This window comes from Neovison vison, chromosome 14, assembly GCF_020171115.1.
Source record: "Neovison vison isolate M4711 chromosome 14, ASM_NN_V1, whole genome shotgun sequence".
In the NCBI taxonomy this organism is placed as follows: domain Eukaryota; kingdom Metazoa; phylum Chordata; class Mammalia; order Carnivora; family Mustelidae; genus Neogale; species Neogale vison.
In genome coordinates this window covers 627,907-646,507 of record NC_058104.1, presented here as the reverse complement: position 1 = coordinate 646,507, position 18,601 = coordinate 627,907, and the positions used below count along the sequence as shown (strand labels likewise).

Below are 18,601 nucleotides of genomic sequence, written 5' to 3'. Positions count from 1 at the left end.
GGGCAGCCCTCTTCCCGGGCCCGTCGCCCGGCGTGGGCACTGACAGGTCCCCATTCCCTGCTCTCTGACTTGACTGCTCCACCCCTGTCCCTGGCTCTCCCCACCCGGCTCCCCTCCTGCAAGCAGGCTTGGTTCACAGGGATTGGCACACCCCACCCTCCCCACCCACCCACGAGGCCTCATCCTCCACCCCCAGCCGCCCTGGTCCACACGCTCTCCTGCTCCCCGAAGGGGCTGATCTGCTGGGGTTTTGTCAGTTTTTTAAAGATTTATTGATTTGGCTGAGAGAGCACAAGCAGAAAGAGAGGCAGGCAGAGGGGGAAGCATGTTCCCCGCTGAGCAGGAAGCCCAAAGCAGGACTCGATCCCAGGACCCTGAGATCATGACCTGAGCCGAAGGCAGACCCTTAACCCACTGAGCCACCCAGGCACTCGGTTTTGTTTGTTTTTTAAAAAGATTTACTTAACTGTTTTGAGAGACAGACAAAGAACACGCAAGCAGGGGAGCAGCAGAAAGAACCTCAAGCAGACGCTCTGGTAAGCGCGGATCCCGACACAGGTCCAGTCTCCCGACCCTGAGCCCACGATCTGACCGAAGTCGAGAGCCGGCCGTCCGGCGGCAGAACGCACACCCCCCACCCCAGCGCCCCGCTGGTTTGTTTCTGACACAAACCCAAGCTGTGTGCTGCTCAGCTCAGCTGACTTTGGCCAACTACACCCTTCACCAGCTCTGGGGGCGGCGGGGGGGCAACATCTGAGCCCCTGGAACGTCCTGCCTGGGAAGTAAGTCCATTTACCTGGTCGTGCGCCACAGCAGAGGGTAACAACGTGATTTATGGGGGCGGCTCTGGGCCCCACGGTCTTAGCTCAGCCTCGGGAGGGCGGGAAACTCAGCCACGGCCACATGACCCCCGATGAAAACCCTAGACACTAAGGGCCAGGGGGTTTCCCTAGTTGGTGACACATCGCCGCTGAGAAAAGTGGGTGCTGGCCACATGACCCGCTGGAGGACAGAGCAGGGCGCTGGTGCCTGCTTCCCGGGGACCACGCCCCACGTGGATTTTGGCCTGTCTCCAGTCACTTGTGACCCCTAACCGAGGGCACCACAGCACTGCTGGGCTCTGCGAGGCCTTTGAGCAAATCACGGGACCTGTGGAGGGGTCCGGGGGACCCCAGACCCAGAGGGAGACCTGTCCTGGCGCAGGCTGGGAGGGGTGCCCTGGCTCGTACCTCGGGGTGGAACTGCTGCTCTGCGCGGGAATGGCAGTACTGACAGCTGTCCCCGCTGTCACACCTCGCGGGCTCGCCCCACTCGTCACCGTGCTTCACGCTGGGACACGGGGTGGACCTGGGGGCACAGGGTGGGGTCACCAGGGACACGAGAGCAGGAGTTCTTCCTGCGCGCCCCGGGCCGTCCAGCTGTCGCGGGGCTCCCCCCACATGCAGGACAGCGCACGTGGCCCCGGACACGCCACCTTCCCACCAGGACACGCGAAAGCAGGCTGAGCGCCGCCTCGACCCAGACGGGGACTCGGGAAGCCTGTTTCTATTTTCCACTAAGGTAAAGAAAGAGAGGCTGAGTCCACGCCCCCCACGCTCACGAGCGGAGCCCGTCGGGGCAGCAGCCGGACCCCTATAGCCGGGGAGCCGGCAGGCCGGGCCACGTGCATCGAGAACCCGCCCCCGGGCCTCACTCCCCCTGCACTTGCAGGCAGTGGGACTGCCCTGTCCTTGGATGTATGGGAAGAATCACCCGCAGAAGGAAATGAATCGTATTATTGTTATTCCCTGGCACACATGTGGCCTGGACACGCGGGAAATTCCCCTCCTGTTCTCCGGTGCGTCACTGGGGTCACAGGGAGTGACTCCGCCTCCGCTGAGGAGCGCCCGGGGCTGCAAATCGGTGGCTCTCCGCCCCGCGGTCCCGAAACAACAGGGAGAGCCCGGCTGGCCTGGGCACATTCGGCAGCGGCGAGTCCCTGCACGGACCCAGTGGAGCTCGGGCCGGGCCGGGCCCCCGCGCCCCAGGGCTCACCGGTACTGGAACCTCCTGGGGTCCCGGCGGCGGTCCCGGCTGTTGTGGTAGTGCGGGCACGCGTAGCCCTGGCGGCACAGGCGTGGTGGCTTCGGGCACTGCTCCGTCTTATAGCTGCCCAGCACGAAGCTGGAGTCTGAAAAACAGGGGTCAGCGTGGGAACGTGTAAGGAGGAGCCACCCCAGTCTCATCGACGGCCCAACATGAGGTGTCCGCCCCATGGCCGTGCACGGGAGCGGGGCACGACACCCGCCACAGGCTGGTGAACTGGAGAACCTGATGCTCAGGGCATGGCCAGATTCAGGGGACCAGTGACTGCGGGGTCCCGCCACGGATCTGCTCACAGAAAGGGCACGGGGGCAGCAGCGGTGGCAGGGATGCGGCTGGCCCAATGGCCGGGACAGTCTCACGCTAGCTCCCGACAGGAATGCTTGACCCCGAACATTCCGGAAACCCTGCAACGGACACCTGAGCTCTGATGTAAACGAAAGACTCTGGGAGGGAAGAGCTCATCCTGCCCGCTTGCCGAGGTCGGGGACATGTGTCCTGCAGCAGCGGGGACGGGGACACGGAGCGCAGGGAGTCACGGGATGTGCGGGAACCTCCCCGCACCTTCCCATCTGTGGAACCGAACACTGCCCCCCGAACAGGTCTATGTTTCAAACGGTTAATTTCACGCTCTTTAAAGGGCATCTCAAAACAAAAACCTGCAAAACGCCACTGGGGTCATTTAAAAATGGAGCTGATAGGACATTCTAGAAACCGTCCTGCTCTCGGGCTGGCTGCTCATGGGCGAGCGCTGAGCTCCATGCTGAGGGGCAGCAGGCAGCTGCGGCAGGGACAGCCCCGCCCTCAAAAAGCATCTTCTGGTCCGGCAGTGCCGGAGTCTGTCTCAAACACATCATCGAAGACAAGAGCGGTGACCCACACAGGAGGCCGTGCAGAGAGCAGAAGGGGCTTGAGGAACAAAAGGGCCAACTTTGAGAAAATAAAAATTACAGAATAGGGATTCCCAACGCTGACCGCGCGCCTGCTGCAGACACAGGTCCTGTGCCACGACGCCGGCAGAAACGAGCCATCTGTGGCGAGCGGGTGACACAACGGCTCCTTAAAGCCTCCGACACTGCGATGAGCGTGAAGGCCACATGTCCGGAAAGTCAGCCGCGAGTGGGGGTGCCCAGCTCCCGGGGAGGCGAGGGTGCAAGTCTGCACACTCCCAGGTGTGCAAACGCACCCCAGGGGCAGCACACACATCCCACCCTCGGGGCAGAAGACACCCAAGACATAGCCTATGACCCCAAAGTCCTTCAGGAGGTGATGGACACAGTCGTGGTGGCCCGTCCCGACAGTGGGCTCTTCGAGGGGAGAAGACACAAGCCAGCGAGCCCTGGAGGAAGGGAGCCTGAGAAGCTACACCCTGGACAATTCCAGTTATGGGACATTCTGGAAAAGGCAAAGCCGTGGGAACAGAACGAAGGTTTAAAGGACCAGGGGTCTCCAGGGGCTGGGGCAGTGGCAACAGCCTGAAGGATGCTGCAGGGCAGACACAGGACGTACTTGCCCAAGCCCCCCTCTCCCGGCCCGCAGAGCCCTGAGAGAAACCGCACTCGCTGCTGAGTGACAAAGTGTCAACCTTGGTTCCCTGATTGTTGCAAACGTATCAGGCCGGTGCAGGTGTCTATGACACGAAATCAGGATGCGGGGGCAGGACAGGGAGGCGTGGGGGCTCACACTACCTGTGACTTGTCCAGAAATCTAAAGAGATTTACCCATGGTAAAATCTAATTAAAGAGCCCACCCCCACCTCAAGCCCACTCTGGGACAGGAAGCCCAAAGCAGCAGGGCCCGCAGCAATCTGCTCCCCGGGGGCAGCCGGAGGCTGACCTCACCACAGACACCCGGGTGTAGAGGTCCGAGCAGCCTGGGGACAAAAGCAGCCTGGGCTCAGACCCCACTCGGCCGCCACCACCCGATGGACTGGGGGTAATGCACGCAGCAGGAGACTCCGTTTCCCCACCCAGTCTCCAAACAAAGAGTGGGTCAGCCGAGCCGCCGTCACTTTGCAGACAGACACGAGCATCAACCCCTCCCCACCCATGGCGGCCTCGGGTTACCTTGCCACCGGGGGTCCTCACCCAGGATCTTCTCGATCATGGCCTGGCTGGCCAAGACCCCGGGCTGCAAGTCAGGGACACCATCCGTGCCGCACAGTTGGCCGTCCTGCAAGGCTTCCTGGGCCTGCAGCTCCCTACAACCAAACCACACGGCGGTCACAGCTCCGCCGCGGGCTGCCTCAGCCCTCCGCACCAGCGAGACAACGGTTCTCCGCCGTCACCCTATGCGGCTGCCTGGAAGGTTCCCGACGGGCGTCCCTCGGGTACAACCCGAGATCCAGTCCCGTCAGAGCTGTGCAGGGGTTGGCAAGGCCCTGGCCGCCTCCCTCAGGCTCGGCCCCACGAGCTCCCACGGGCACCCACGTCGGAAGGAAGGAAACCATGTCGCCAGGGCGAAGGCAAGGCTGGGCGGGGAGCGCAGCTGCCCCACACACCTGATGTCGCACACGGGGGGCCGCAGGTCCAGCGGGCCGTGTGCGAAGGCGCAGTGCGGCCCATTCTTCGCGCAGTGGCCCCGGGCGTCCGTCTCATGGATGCACGTGCCCGTCTTGTAGTAGCGCAGGTGGTACTTGCGCTCTGTGTCCCCGGTCGTCCGGTGCAGGTACGGGCACCTGGAGAGCAGAGGGGCCGGCACAGGCCATCTGAGGCCTTGGGGCTGTGGGGACACACTCAGCACGGACCTGCCCCACCCCACCTCAGGAGCCAGCCACCCCGTCTCACCGCGGGACCACCACCCTGGGCACAGCATCCATCCCCAGACGCTGAGACCCCCCACAAATCCCTCCACTGTGTGTGATAGAAAACACTATTGGGTCACCCCTGGAAATCATCCTGCGTCATGCTGTGACCGTGGACAAACGGGGCTCCCCTCCCGCAGCTGGGCACGCCCTGTCCCTGACAAGCACTATTAGACGAAGGATTGGCAGTCACTCCCATCCCACTCAGGGGCTTTTGGGGACCCCTCGAGGGAAGGAAGGGCCTGGACATGGCCGGAGGGGGACGCTGGTTGCACAAGAGAGAAGCAGGTGCAGGGGGAGGGGCAGGGTCACGTGTGGACACCAGCCACTCAAGCCCGGGGACAGTCCACACGGCTCCCCAGGCAGTGAAGGGCTCGAGTAGCACGGGGCAGACCGGCACACGTGGAGCCGGGCCCTAAGCTCCATCGCAGTCAGTCCCTCTAGACAAGAGCCACAGACACACAGGAGCGAGGAAAGGAGCCCGAGCCAGCCATGCCCCAGAGCCGCCCGCGGAGTGATGTGGGAGCCTGTCACTGCCCGGCCCCTCCAGCGAAGGCCAGGGAGCAGCATGGGAGGCTCGGGCAAGGCCCAGCCCCACCTCGCTGCGCCGCACGTTTCCCCACAAGGAGCACGGACCAGACTCGGAGAGAACGGCTCGGAGGCCACCTCACTCTCAACCCCTCTCCCTGGAGTAAGGAAACGCAGGCTCGGCCCTCGCACCGGGGCACCCAGACCTCCGGGGCACCCGTGCCACACACAGCATGAGGAGACAGGACTCCATGCCCAGCCGGACAGTCCCTCGGAACCAACCAAGCAGCCACCAAAGGAGAAGCCAGCGGGCGGGCCAGGCAGGTGTGCTCCCGGGATGCGGCCAGAAATGCACTGGATACCTGGAGGACGTTCTGCTCAGTGAAAGAAAAGAGACACGAGGGGACGACGGCCTTACGAGGCCGCCCCAGGTGGTCCTAGGAAGTCAAAGTCAGACCAGCGGGCTGGGGGGGGGGAGCGTGGGCGCCAGCGGCTCGGGAACCAGCGGGGACCCAGTGCAGAATGGCAACGCCTGCGTACGAAGCTGGAAGGATCTGGAAGCAGAGACTGGGGACGGGTGCACAACCCGGGGAGAGTGCTCGCGGCCACTGCACCGCGCACGGAAACACGGTTAAAATCACACGTTTCAGAGCGCACGCGCGTAACCGAAATCATCAACAAAACCCCCGGGACCAGAGGAGAGAGGGGAGAGAGAGACCTGACCTACTCCTACAGGAAGGTGTGCTCACAGCGCACTGGAATGGGAAGGGAGGCGACTGCACACCACAGGGAACCCCTCCGGTCAGCGTCCTGCGAACTCTCCACGCGAACAGTGGCAGCCGCTGCCGATCGCCAAAGACGTGTGAGACACAGAGAGACATCCCAAAACGCCTCGGTCTCACTTTGTGAAAACAGAGAACAAGGACCACGTTGCCACTGCGCATCTGAGACCAGAGAGCCTCCCCACTGAAGGTCCAGTGCAGGCATGAGTGCGGGCACCACCTTGACCCAGGCTCCGCTGCACCAGCTGTGTGTCACGCGTCTGCGTCCCCCCAGGCTCGACCCTGTGTGTGCATGACACACTGGTTTGTGACTCAATCTGGGGCAGCCAGGTGGTCAAGGCAGCCATAGAGACCAGCATCACTCGCAAAAAGCACTGACCGTGCTCCCTGCAGGTGCCCCCCGCCCCGACCTCCCATCCCAATGTCACAATGTCACGGCTCGGCCCTCACTCCCTTCCTAGCAGCCCCTCAGCAAAGTGCTAAGCACCCTCTGCTTTCTTTGCTGGTGCTGTTGCCAGCGCAACCAGAGCCTGCCTAGTCCCCCTCCCCAGGCCTCAGCACTGAGCATGGAGCACCGAGCACAGAGCAACCAGCACCAGCACAAGGGCCAAGAATGGAGTACTGAGCACCAGCACCAAGCATGGAGCAGCAAGCGTGGAGCACTGAGCACCAGCGCAAGCACCAAGCACGGAGCAGCAAGCACAACCACTAACTACCAAGCACGGAGCACCAGCACCAAACAAGGAGCAGCAAGCATAGAGCACAGAGCACCAGCACCAAGCACAGTACACAGAGCATGCACAAGCACCAAGTATACAGCACTCAGCATGACCACCAAGCAGAGGGCACCAAGCATGGAACACAAACCACAAGCACCAAGCACAGAGCATGGGGCACCAACACAAGCACCAAGCACAGAGTACCAAGCACAAAGCACAACCACCAAGCATGGAGCACCAAGCACCAGCACCAAGCATAGGGCACCAGCACAAGCCCCAACCACAGAGCATTGAGCATTACCAACAAGGAGAGAACACTGAGCATGGAGCACAAAGCATGACCACAAAACAGAGAGTGCCAAGCATGGTGCATGGAGCACCAGCACAAGCACCAAGCACAGAGCACCAAGCACAACCACCAAGCAGAGAGCACTGAGCACCAGGACAAGCACGGAGCAGCAAGCATGGAGCACAGAGCACCAGTACAAGCGCCAAGCATGGAGCACTCAGCATGATCATCAAGCAGAAAGCACAGAGCATGGAGCACAACCACCAAGTACAGAGCACCAAGCACAGTGCACGGAGCACCAAGCATGGAGCACTGAGCACAAGCACAGAGTACCAAGCACAACCACCAAGCAGGGAGCACAGAGCACAACCACCAAGCACAGAGTACAGAACACCAGCACCAAACATGGAGCACCAGGACCAGCACAAGCACCAAGTACATAGCACTGAGCACAGAAAACGAAACATGACCACCAAGCACAGTGTGTGAAGCACCAACACAAGCACCAAGCACAGAGTACCAAGCACAAAGCACAACCACCAAGCATGGAGCACCAAGCACCAGCACCAAGCATAGGGCACCAGCACAAGCCCCAACCACAGAGCATTGAGCATTACCAACAAGGAGAGAGCACTGAGCATGGAGCACAAAGCATGACCACAAAACAGAGAATGCCAAGCATGGTGCATGGAGCACCAACACAAGCACCAAGCACGGAGCACCAAGCACAACCACCAAGCAGAGAGCACTGAGCACCAGGACAAGCACGGAGCAGCAAGCATGGAGCACAGAGCACCAGTACAAGCGCCAAGCATGGAGCACTCAGCATGATCATCAAGCAGAAAGCACAGAGCATGGAGCACAACCACCAAGTACAGAGCACCAAGCACAGTGCACGGAGCACCAAGCATGGAGCACTCAGCATGATCATCAAGCAGAAAGCACAGAGCATGGAGCACAACCACCAAGTACAGAGCACCAAGCACAGTGCACGGAGCACCAAGCATGGAGCACTGAGCACAAGCACAGAGTACCAAGCACAACCACCAAGCAGGGAGCACAGAGCACAACCACCAAGCACAGAGTACAGAACACCAGCACCAAACATGGAGCACCAGGACCAGCACAAGCACCAAGTACATAGCACTGAGCACAGAAAACGAAACATGACCACCAAGCACAGTGTGTGAAGCACCAACACAAGCACCAAGCACAGAGCACCAAACATGGAGCACCAAGCACAGAGCACTGAGTGCAGCGCACCAGCGCAGAGCACAGAGCAGGCATTATTATTTCACATGGGCATGATCTCAAGAAACTGAAGGGCTCTTACTTAATGAAAGAAAATGGTTCCACCTTGGGAAGGTCTGAGAAGTGAGGAGAACACAGAACGCTCAGAACACAGCGGCAAAGCCAGACCCTCTCTGGGGCAGGGAAGAGCTGGGGCTCAGCCCAACATGGCACAACATTCTTCCTCGCAGGAGCCCACTAGTCCCTGGGCCACGGGCGATCCTGCCGCCCCCACGATGTACCTAGGTGTGACTCAGTTCTGCCGAGCACCAGTTCAGGTGACGCCCTTGGTACTCAAGCCATCTGCCCCAATCAGTGACCCAAACAGTGGAATTCAACCAGCATTCTGTCAGGGGCATCCGGCACGTGCAGGAGACCAGCACAACCCCAACGTGCTTGAACCCGTGGGCCAAGAATCGGGGAGCAGGGAGGAACAGACCGGGAGCTCAAGACTGCCTCTACCTCTCCAGGACAGTCTGAAGCTGTCCCCCTCCCTCTGGTAGCGCTCACCAAGATGGGTCTGCAAAGGGGCACAGAGATGGCCCACCAAGCTCGGACCCACTGCGCATCAGCACCGGCCAGGAGCTCACCGGGGAGTGCGTCACAAGCCCTGGAAGGGTGGGCCAATCCCAGAAGGTCTGATGCTGCCAGTCCAGGTGAGAGCCTCAGAGCCCACCTGCAGGAGAGCCCCAGGTGACGTCAATGCTACTGGGCTTTAAGGGGGACTCCCTTTAACCCAACATCCTGCCAGCTCCCAAGGGGCTCAGAGTTGGGGGGGACCCGAACACAGCACACAAATAAGTAACAGGTGTGGAATGAAACGGGCCAAGCCACCAAGGCCAGGCACTGAACATAGGAGACAACAAACATGAACAAAGGGAGGACCCATGGGCCGCAGACAACTGGGGGCAGGGAGGTGGGGGAGGGTAGATGGGGCTTCTGGGAGAAGCTCCAGTGCCACGGCACACCCACCCCTACTCTCTGATGCTAGGGGAGGGGAACTGCCCAGTAACCCCATGTTGACCACGCCCAACCCCTCCCCCTGCGCCCCCAGTCTCTGGACCTCGGAGCCAGGCCAGTGACCCGTGGCTAGTCCCTCACAGGGACCAGCAGCACCACCAACAGATGTCACTCCTCCCCGTGTCCCTGCCAAGCTGACACCCCGTCCGGAAGACAGAAGGTTCCAGTGGCCTGCAAGGGGCGTCCCTGTGCCTGGGGTCGCCTCCTGGTCGCCTCCTCCACCCCTGCCCCTTCGCTCTGTGGGGTTCCCCCAGGCCACCCTGGTCACCTAATTCCCTCAAGCTGGTAATGTGTCACCTAAAAGCCTGTATCTTCCAGACCACAGCCCCCTGACCATGAGCTACATGGCTCTAACCTTCAGAACCTGCCCTTGGCTCTCACCTCACCCCAAACGCCCAAGCAGAGTTCACTGGTAAGACCAGTGTGAGGCAAGCGTACAGCTACGCCGCAGGGAAATTCACCCGAAACTGGGGACCGCAGACGCTCGGGTCTCTGAGCACAGCAGAGCAGACAGAAGGCAGGTGTGGTGCAGCAGACGCTGAGGACAGCAGCTCCAAGCAACACCTGGGCGTCCAGGGGCAAGCCCACCGAATCACACACCAACAGCCCACCTGGTCCAGGGCCTGCGTCCTTGGAGACCCCAAGCGCAGTGAGGAGGGGGCTGTGGGGACAAGAGCCAGGCCTGCCAGGGGAACCCTGGAGGAACGGGTCGGGCCCATCTCTTATCAAAGGATTGGGAGGGCCACTCGCCAGGACAGGAGCAGGGTCAGCAGAGGAGACTGGTTACTCTGTACTCGGGGAAGCTGGGGGCTGCTGGTTTCCCCAATGAAAAGGTTCTCCAGGAGAGGCCTCGCGGACCTGGGCGAAGCGAAGCCCTTTCCTCTCCTATGCCAAAGCCAACCTGAGGGAAGACACCTGCGCACGCACGTGCTCTCGGGCAGGGGGAGGGGCCGACCGCACTGCGAGCACTCACACCAGGCCGCGGGCCTGGCGAGCGGAGCAGGGTCTGTACACACAGACCTGCTTTCGGGACCGGGCCGACCTGAAAACCCTCGGCACAGGCGTGGCCTTCCTTGAAGCCCGGCCTAAGAAATACCTGGGACGGATCCTCCAAGAGGGAACACCGGCACGGTGCAGGGGGGCCGCGGTGCAGCGGGGCCGGAGCCCAAGCTCCGAAACAGCCTCTCGCACCTCTTACCGTCTCCGTCTACTGCTACAGGCACACCGCGCGCCGCGGACCCCGGCGCTCCGGCCGCGGGGCGGGGCTGGGATACGTGACCCGCACGGCCAATCGTGGCCGGCCCCGGGGGGAAGGGGCGTGTCCGGCAGAGGGGGCCGCCCCCAGAGAGCTAGGACCGCGGGTCTGGAGCGCGAGACTGATTCCCTCCCCCCCCCCCCCCCCCGGGGCCAAAAGAGGGCCCGCCCGCCCACAGAAGAGGATCGTGGCGGGGTGTCTCTGGGGAGGGGGAGATGACAGGGATGTTTACCGAGAGGGGACCACGGGGGGGAGAAGGGGGCCCTGGAGGAATGGGTGATGGCGAGAGGGAAAGGGTGACAGCCCGCCACGGAAAAGGGGTGTGGGTGGGGAGGGGCCACAGGAAGAGGAGTGACAGTGAGGGGAGAAGATAACGGCCAGCCTAGAAAACGCCGTGACAGCGGAGGTGCCATCCCTCCATCTCCATCTTGTCCTGCCCCACAGCTCAGCTGAGAGGTGGCCCCAGCCAGCGCTAAGACCAACACTGGATGCTTATGTCACCTGACAAGGACTGAAGGGGTTCGGCCCTCTCAGGGTGTTCATGCTTTAAAATAACAGATTGGCACAACCTACTTACAAATTCCATGAAGATGCTATGTGAACCAGTCAAACCGGACAAACTCTGCGCCACTCCACTTGTGGGGAATGAGAAAGCCCCTCTCCCATGTAGTGGAGCACCCATTACTAAGGAGAGATCCCCAGGGGACATGCATGCTACCAAACACTTCCTAAAGGGTTGATGCTCAAGACAAAGGACAAACTGTTTACTTAGACGTGTGACTTTCTCACTGTATGGACAGTCACCGGACACACCCGCAACAGAAAAGGGCCAACAGGCAGCTCACTCCCACTCATCCTGATTCTCAGTGATGACCTCCGTGTCCCTGAGATCGCATGTCACTATTTCTGTAATCAATAACTGTGCGCTACTTAACTATTCCTGAGCCCAGCTGAAATGACCATGTGCAGGTAAGTGTCCACTGCCAACTCTTCATCCTGAGAGGCCGGGGTGCCATCCTAAGGCCCAGCAAAGAGGCCGGGTCAGTACCAGGACACACAGACTCCAGAACCCCAAACAGCTGTTCCAATAGGCTTTGGCCGCATGCATTAAGAGCATTAGTGAATACTGCCACTTGGTTCTCTAGGACAGGGTCAAACATGCTGGGTGACTGGATCCCTAGCACCAGTGACAAGCATCTGTACCCCCGCCCCCTGGGGTAATTCAGGACCCAAGGCCGGGGGGGTGACTGACATGGCCAAAGGAAATGTGGGACCTGATGTCAGGCCTCAGCTAGACAAACACGTCCCTTCTGAAGACCCATTTGCAGAAAACATCAGCTCAAGAAACAATTAAGTAACACCCCGTAACACTTCACAGAAGCAGGGGTGCCTCAGGAGCTCAGTCAGTAAAGCGTCTGCCTTTGGCTCGGGTCATGCTACCCGGGTTCTGGGATCAAACCCCCTCATCGGGCTCCCTGCTCAGTGGGGAGACTGCTTCTCCCTCTACCTCTGCCCTTTCCACCCTGCTTGTGCGCGCTCTCTCTCTCATTCTGCTTCTCTGTCAAATAAATTGAAAAACAAAAACAAAAACAAAAAACTCCACAGAAGCATCACCGTCTCAGCAGGGGAGGAGCAGGGCACATCTCTTCAACAGGATTCCAGCTGCCTCGACAACAACCTTACTGATCTTAAGCTCAACTACACTTGCAGTAAGTATAAGAGTATAAAGTTTATGATAGCACACGGATGAAAAGTTTCCTCCCTGGCCTGAGCATCTTTGGAAAATGAAGGACAACAGACACCCCTCTGCTCTCCCTGCAGCAGAGTGAACACAGTCTTGGAAAGGGAGCATTCCTGGAGACCCAGCTCCTTTCAAAGGGTCAGGCAACAGAGCCTGCAGGACCGCCCCCAAATCAGTGCTGGGTCTGAACAGAAGGGGGGCAAGTAGTGGTTACCAGAGGCCCTGGGGCCCAGGGAGACTGCCCCAATCCAGGCAGAGATGGACCAGCCATCCTCTTGCCCCAACAGTCCGGGAGAAAAGTGGAAAGCCTCCGGCTACAGATTTCTGCCCACTCCGTGAACGCACATACTCTGACTTGCGCTCGCCTGTTTCCCAGTCTACATATTGCTGAATAAATACATCTGTTCATAACACCATGAAGAAACTTGTAAGAAAAAAGCCAACCAAAACAAAACCTTCGTTTCTTAAATTTTAAGAGTACTACGGAAATGGCAGCCTACAGATACGATAACGTCCCTACCAGTCTGTTACAGAGAAGTTAGACGACTGAGCCACAAGAAAGGAACTGCTCCAGATATGATTTGCAAGCATTCCAGCAGCCCTCCGGCTGACAGCCACAGACAGCGTCGAACAAGTGCACATCCTAAGGGCTGGTTTTAACGCAGGGAGTGCGGGGACCCGGTTCCCACGTGGGCGGGGCAGGGGGTCCGGAGGTCCGGGCGCCTGGAGACACACAGCCCCACAGGCAGAGAAAGCCACTGGCGGCCACGGGAAGGCTTCCGAGGGAAGGCAGGACCCGCTCCGCAGAAGGCTGCCCGGCCGCGGCGCACACTCACTCGTCGCCGTCGGGGCACACGCCGCTGGCCTCGTCGTACTTGGAGCAGTACACGTCCGGGCTGTAGTTGAAGGTGCCGTCCCGCCTGCGGAGCGGTCTACGCCGACGCTGATTTAGGAAATGCCAATGGAAACAGGTAAATGGCCTGTGCTGGGCGCACTTGTGCTGCACAAACAGGGCGCACTGCTCTGTCCTAAACTCCTTTAGATACCTAAAAAGACAAACAGCGTTGCGGGTCGCTTCCGCCGCCACTGCCGCCGGCGGGCGGCATCGGGGGACTCGTGGGCGGGGACCGGACCCCGCAAGCCAGGGCGCCCCAACCTCAGGAGCAGCCCCCACTCTGAAGGCAAATGACCCCAACGGCCGCCCCCCATCCCCAGAGCATCCCTCGCATCCCAGGCACAGTCCCCGACCCCAAGCGCAGGCAACCATCTCCGCCCCGAGGTGCGACCCTCCACTCTGTGTCCGGACGGCCGCCCTACCCTACCCCCAGCCCGGGTGCGAGTTCCCAGACCCCGTCCGCAGCATCCCCCATCCCGGCCACGGGCGTGACCCCCAAGTTCAGGCGCGACACAGCGACCCCGGGAGCGCCCCAACCGGGTACAGAGGCAGCCCGAGTCCAGACGGCCGCCCTCCCTCCGAGCCCAGGCGCGGCCGTCCATCCCCGACCCCAGGCGCGACCCCCCACTTCCAGTGCAGACGGCCGCCCTTCCCCCAGCACGAATGCGATTCCCCGGACGCCGTACGCAGCATCCCCCATCCCGGCCCCCGACGCGACCCCCAACTTCAGGGGCGACACGGCGACCCCAGGCACGCCCCGAGCCCCAAGCTCTGGTGCCATCCCTGATCCCAGACGGAGGGAGCCCGGGTGCAGATGGCCGCCCTCCTCCCGGCCCCCAGGCTCATTCTCCGCAAGCCCCCGAACCCCCAGCGAAGGCCCGTGGACCCCCGCCTCCTGGCGCGCTCCCCAGCCCCAGCCTCCAGGTGCCGCCCCAGACCTGGGCGCCGCCGCTCGACATCAGGCGGCGGCAGCCCGCGTCGGACGGCGGTCAGCCCGCCCCGAGCCCAGGTGCGACGCTGAGGCCGGGGCGGGGGCCGGGGGGGCGGCGCGGGGCTCCAGGCCGCACCAGCGGCGGCATCTAGGCCCAGGTGCGCGGGGCGCGGGCCGGGGGGCGCACGGGGCCGCCCCCCGGCCCGACCCCGTCCCCGCCGCGGCCGGCCCGGCCACTGACCTGTAGTGGGTCGGCTTCTCCGTCTGCGGGGGGGACCCGCTCAGCGCCGCCGCCGCCGCTTTCGAAACCGACGGCATTTTCAGTCAAAACAATGCAGCGCGCATGCGCCAGGCGGGCCCGCCCCCGCCCCTCCGGATCTCCTCCGGCACGGAGCCCCCCGCGACCCCGCCCGCCTACCCCGCCCCCGCCCCGCCCCCGCCGGCGTCCAGCGGACCCCAGACCTGCCCGGAGAGCGCACCCAGCGCCCGGCTCCGCAGGGACACGCCCCGAGCGCGCCGCCCCCGCCCCCGATGCACACTTCTGGGCCCCCGCGGGCTCCCCTCGTCCGCGTTCACGCCAGCCCGCGCTCAGGCGGACCCCGGCCCCTCCCGGCCCCTCCCGCGGAGCGTCCTGCACGACCCGGACCAGGTGCCCCGCGTGGGACAGCTGGCTGGCAGCTCACAGTCCACTCCTTCGACTCTACCCCCCCAGGCTGGGTGCGGAGCTGCGGGGAGCGGACGCCGTGGCTTAGGGCTGGGTGTAGGAGATGTGGGGGGCCGTGCAGCGCTGCTTATGGGTACCCAGCTTTCTCTTAAGGATTGCGAACAGGTCCTCAAATTAGGCTGTGGTCATGGCTGCCCCAAGTCACTATTTGAAACGTTTTTTTTCATTACATACTGCAAGTGGGTGCATTGTGTATCAGTAACGCTGATTTTAAGAAAGAATCCAAGAGGCCCACAGTCAAGGGGAAGTCACACATGGCTCTTGTCACCACGCGGACGCACTGGGGGGGGTGGCTCTCGGGGAAGCAAGCGGCAGAGCAGCAGCAGGGGCCTGGCTCGGTGAGCCTGGGGTAGGAGGGAGGATATGCACTTCAGGAGGGAGAACCTAGGTTCAGAGCACGCAGTTTTGTAAATATGAGGCATGAGACACTTCTGAAAATGTTCAACCCGGCTAGTAATTAAATTAAAAATTATCTTAAAAAGCAAGTGAAAGTAAGGCAGAGCCCACAGAGTGGGCATTTTCTGTTCTGAACAGAAACCCTCCAATGCTGCAGCAAGACAAGCCCTTGAAGGGCGGTTGGGACAAAGACTGAGACAATGAAGGGCTTTAGAGAACAGCTCCCCTGCCCACCTTCTCTGCCCTGCCCCCTGGAAAAGCCCAGGTCCCGGAGGGCCTGCTCCCACTGTCACCAGCGCCTTGGTCTTCCTTTTGCTCATGAGGCCCACTGTGCCCCGGGTGTAAAGTCCAGAACCACAAACCCCCTCGCCAGCGGCTGCCGTAGAGATACTCAGGATGTGTTCCCATGTGGTACATGATGTTTCATCCAAAAGATTACCCACCCCTGTGTTTTGAAAAGCTGTGTATTTATACACACAAAACAGTCTGGGAAGGTAAACAACAAAGTGTTCACAGCAGCTGGCTCTAGGCGGTGGGATTTTTAGTGTTTCTGATTCTCCTCCTTTTGCTTACTCTGGTATCTAACTATTCCAGATAAACCATATTGCTTCTGTCATATGAGAATTAATTTTAGTTAAAACAAAAATTCTTTTCATTAGGCCTTTTTCTTCCCCCTGCAGGAACTACTGAGAGAAAAGTAAGGGTTCAGGTTTGAACAATTTGCTCCAACAAAATAGTTTACAATTAAACAGGTAACAACCATGCCAGGTTAGAGAAAGGATGGCTTAGTTCTTTGCTCCTGCTGGGATAAAAATGTAGCCTGAGGGGCACCTGGGTGGCTCAGTAGGTTAAAGCCTCTGCCTTCGGCTCGGGTCATGGTCCCAGGGTCCTGGGATTGAGCCCCACATCGGGCTCTCTGCTCAGCGGGGAGCCTGCTTCCTCCTCTCTCCCTGCCTGCCTCTCTGCCTACTTGTGATCTCTGTCAAATAAATAAATAAAATCTTTAAAAAAAAAAAATGTAGCCTGAGCTACAATTAGGTCAATCTTTCCAAACCCTGATCTGTCTTTAAATAATGAACATACTTGCATCAGTTTTATTTCCCTACTGAGCCCAGACCCTGCCTGATGGAGAGTACTCCCTCACAGAGACCCTTCTGGAAGCCAGCACGCTGGCAGGCATCCAGCAGCCTTCCAACACACCAATGAAAGAAACCTCCAGGTAATTTTGGGACCAACGACATGCCAAGATAAAACCTTCCACTAGAAGCGTAAGTAAACAAAATCTTCCTTTACTGCATCTTGTATTTAATTAAAAACCAAGGGGTTTCTTACTTACTACTTAAAAAGGCTATCATTTAGATGCCCAAAAATACTGTCTGCAATTTGTCAAAACAAATACTTATCAGGGGCACCTGGGTGGCTTAGTCCTTGGGCGTCTGCCTTCGGTTCCAGTCCTGATCCCAGGATCCTGGGATCAGCCCGCATCCGGCTCCCTGCTATTTGGGAAGCCTGCTTCCCGGTCTCCCACTCCCACTGCTTGTGTTCCCTCTCTGTCTCTGTCAAATAAATGAATAAAATCCTTTTTTTAAAAAAAAATCACCAAAAAAAATTAAAAATAAAAAGAAATACTTATCAGTCTTATTCTATTCAGAAAATCTGGTGACCTTTTTCTGTCACCAGAAAACTGTTACACCTAAAATTCTGTAGAGCTGATGTAGTTCATTATTTCCGGCATCCTTTTGTAAACTCCACAATTTACATTCACATTTCTTCCCTCAGTTCCAACTCTGGAAAAACAGAAGAACAAAGGAACTGGAAAGGACTAAAAGTCTCCCCCTCTATTTTTCTAAAATGAAACGCAAACAAGGGGAGGGGATCGGCTTAATTCCACATTACCAAATTAAAATGTACTGTTAATTAGTTTGTAAAACAATTTCTACGCACTACAGTACACTGCAAATCGGAAGGTTAACTCTTTCGCCAGCTGTTCCGTCCCCGAAAACAAAAGACCCGCGAACTGGATCCGGGGATCACGAGTGTCACCGGCACCGCTTCGGAAACGCGATCGCGCCGTAGAAAGACACATCACAAATCCAAAAGCGCACGACGCAACCGAGGCTTCTCCCGAGCATCTGGAAACGCCATGTCCTCTGGACGTATCCGATGGGTATCAGGGTCCGGCCGAGAGCCGGCCCCGACAGGATGGCCTTCCGCTCCGCCTTCCACGCGGGTCAGGGCGGCCCGGTGCGCCGAGTTCTTCACTCCACTGACGCGCGCAACGGCGGCAGAATCGCCAAACCCGATGGCCAAAGCGTCGGGGCGGCGGCCTGTCCCCTCGCCGCCAGCCCCGCGTCCCCCGCTGTCCCCGCGCCGCCATCCCGCTAAGTCCTCGCCTGGTGGGCAGCCGGAGCTCCAGGCTCCTGCGAACCCTCGCCGGGCTCCGCCTCCTCTTCCCCGAACACTTGCTTCAGCCTCCGGTCCGCGCCGGTCTCCTGCCGCAGGAAGCACCAGAAGACCAGAGCCATGAGAGAGAGGCTGAAGGGCAACACCCTCCACCAGGCCCGCTGCTGCTCCTTCCCCAGGGAATGCTGCACCGTCCAGCGGGACGGGTGGGCTCGGCTGGAGGAAAAGTGAATGGGACGGTCAGGGTCGTCCTCTTCCTCGGCCGCGGGCGGGGCCTGCGCTCGGCCACCCGGCGGCGGCTGGGCGCGCGAAGTCCAGCGCACGAACCTCAGCGTCCGGACGGCCCTGCAAGAGAGACAGCTGTGAGCGCGCCCGCCCGTCGCCCCCGCCCTCTGCCGCTCCGAGAAGCTGCACAGCTCACCCGGCCGCCGGCGCACACAGAACGCCGCGCATCGCGACCCGGCCGCCACGCTCGGCGCCGTGGCGCATCGGGTTGGCGTCACTTCCGACGCGCGAAACCGGAAGCCGGACGCCGTTCGAGGCCTCTTTTCACGACTACAGAACGTGAGTCCGGTCGCGCGACGGAAATGACGCGCACCCTCGGGCGGCCTCTTCCGTCGCAGCCAGCCACCCACGCTAGGCCGCAAGGGCGTGCCGGGAACTGTAGTTCGCTCCCAGCCCGAAGAGGAAGGAGCCGAGAGGTGCCTGAGTGCAGGGCCGGGTTGGAGCGAGATCCTCGCACT

General features: G+C 60.3%; 2 protein-coding genes across 5 annotated transcripts in view; both read right to left on the bottom strand.

Moving 5' to 3' along the window:
- Nucleotides 1-14,660, bottom strand: part of UNKL (unk like zinc finger) — a 41,595-nt gene extending 26,935 nt beyond the window's left edge. For 3 of the 4 annotated variants that reach the window (XM_044233610.1, XM_044233613.1, XM_044233612.1), the window contains exons 1-6: nucleotides 14,577-14,660; nucleotides 13,346-13,555; nucleotides 4,583-4,759; nucleotides 4,149-4,282; nucleotides 2,035-2,170; nucleotides 1,230-1,347 (exon numbers count right to left, since the gene is read on the bottom strand). In XM_044233610.1, the coding sequence (XP_044089545.1) occupies nucleotides 1,230-1,347; nucleotides 2,035-2,170; nucleotides 4,149-4,282; nucleotides 4,583-4,759; nucleotides 13,346-13,555; nucleotides 14,577-14,653 (852 nt within the window). In that variant the 5' untranslated portion in view covers nucleotides 14,654-14,660. The remainder of the gene's footprint in view (nucleotides 1-1,229; nucleotides 1,348-2,034; nucleotides 2,171-4,148; nucleotides 4,283-4,582; nucleotides 4,760-13,345; nucleotides 13,556-14,576) is intronic. The other variant, XM_044233611.1, reaches the window with a different exon arrangement.
- A 2,404-nt stretch (nucleotides 14,661-17,064) lies between these two features.
- C14H16orf91 (chromosome 14 C16orf91 homolog) lies at nucleotides 17,065-18,347 on the bottom strand. The gene is made up of 2 exons (XM_044232651.1): nucleotides 18,280-18,347; nucleotides 17,065-18,203 (listed from the first exon to the last, which is right to left on the bottom strand). The coding sequence occupies exons 1-2, from the start codon at nucleotides 18,345-18,347 to the stop codon at nucleotides 17,837-17,839; spliced, it is 435 nt and encodes a 144-aa protein (XP_044088586.1). The 3' UTR covers nucleotides 17,065-17,836.
- Nucleotides 18,348-18,601: the final 254 nt, after the last annotated feature.

Coding starts and splice junctions, on each gene's coding strand:
- C14H16orf91 (XM_044232651.1), bottom strand. CDS start 18,347: ATGCGCCACGGCGCCGAGCGTGGCGGCCGGGTCGCGATGCGCGGCGTT. Junction 18,204..18,279: donor CTGTGTGCGCCGGCGGCCGG/GTGAGCTGTGCA, acceptor TCTCTCTTGCAG/GGCCGTCCGGACGCTGAGGT.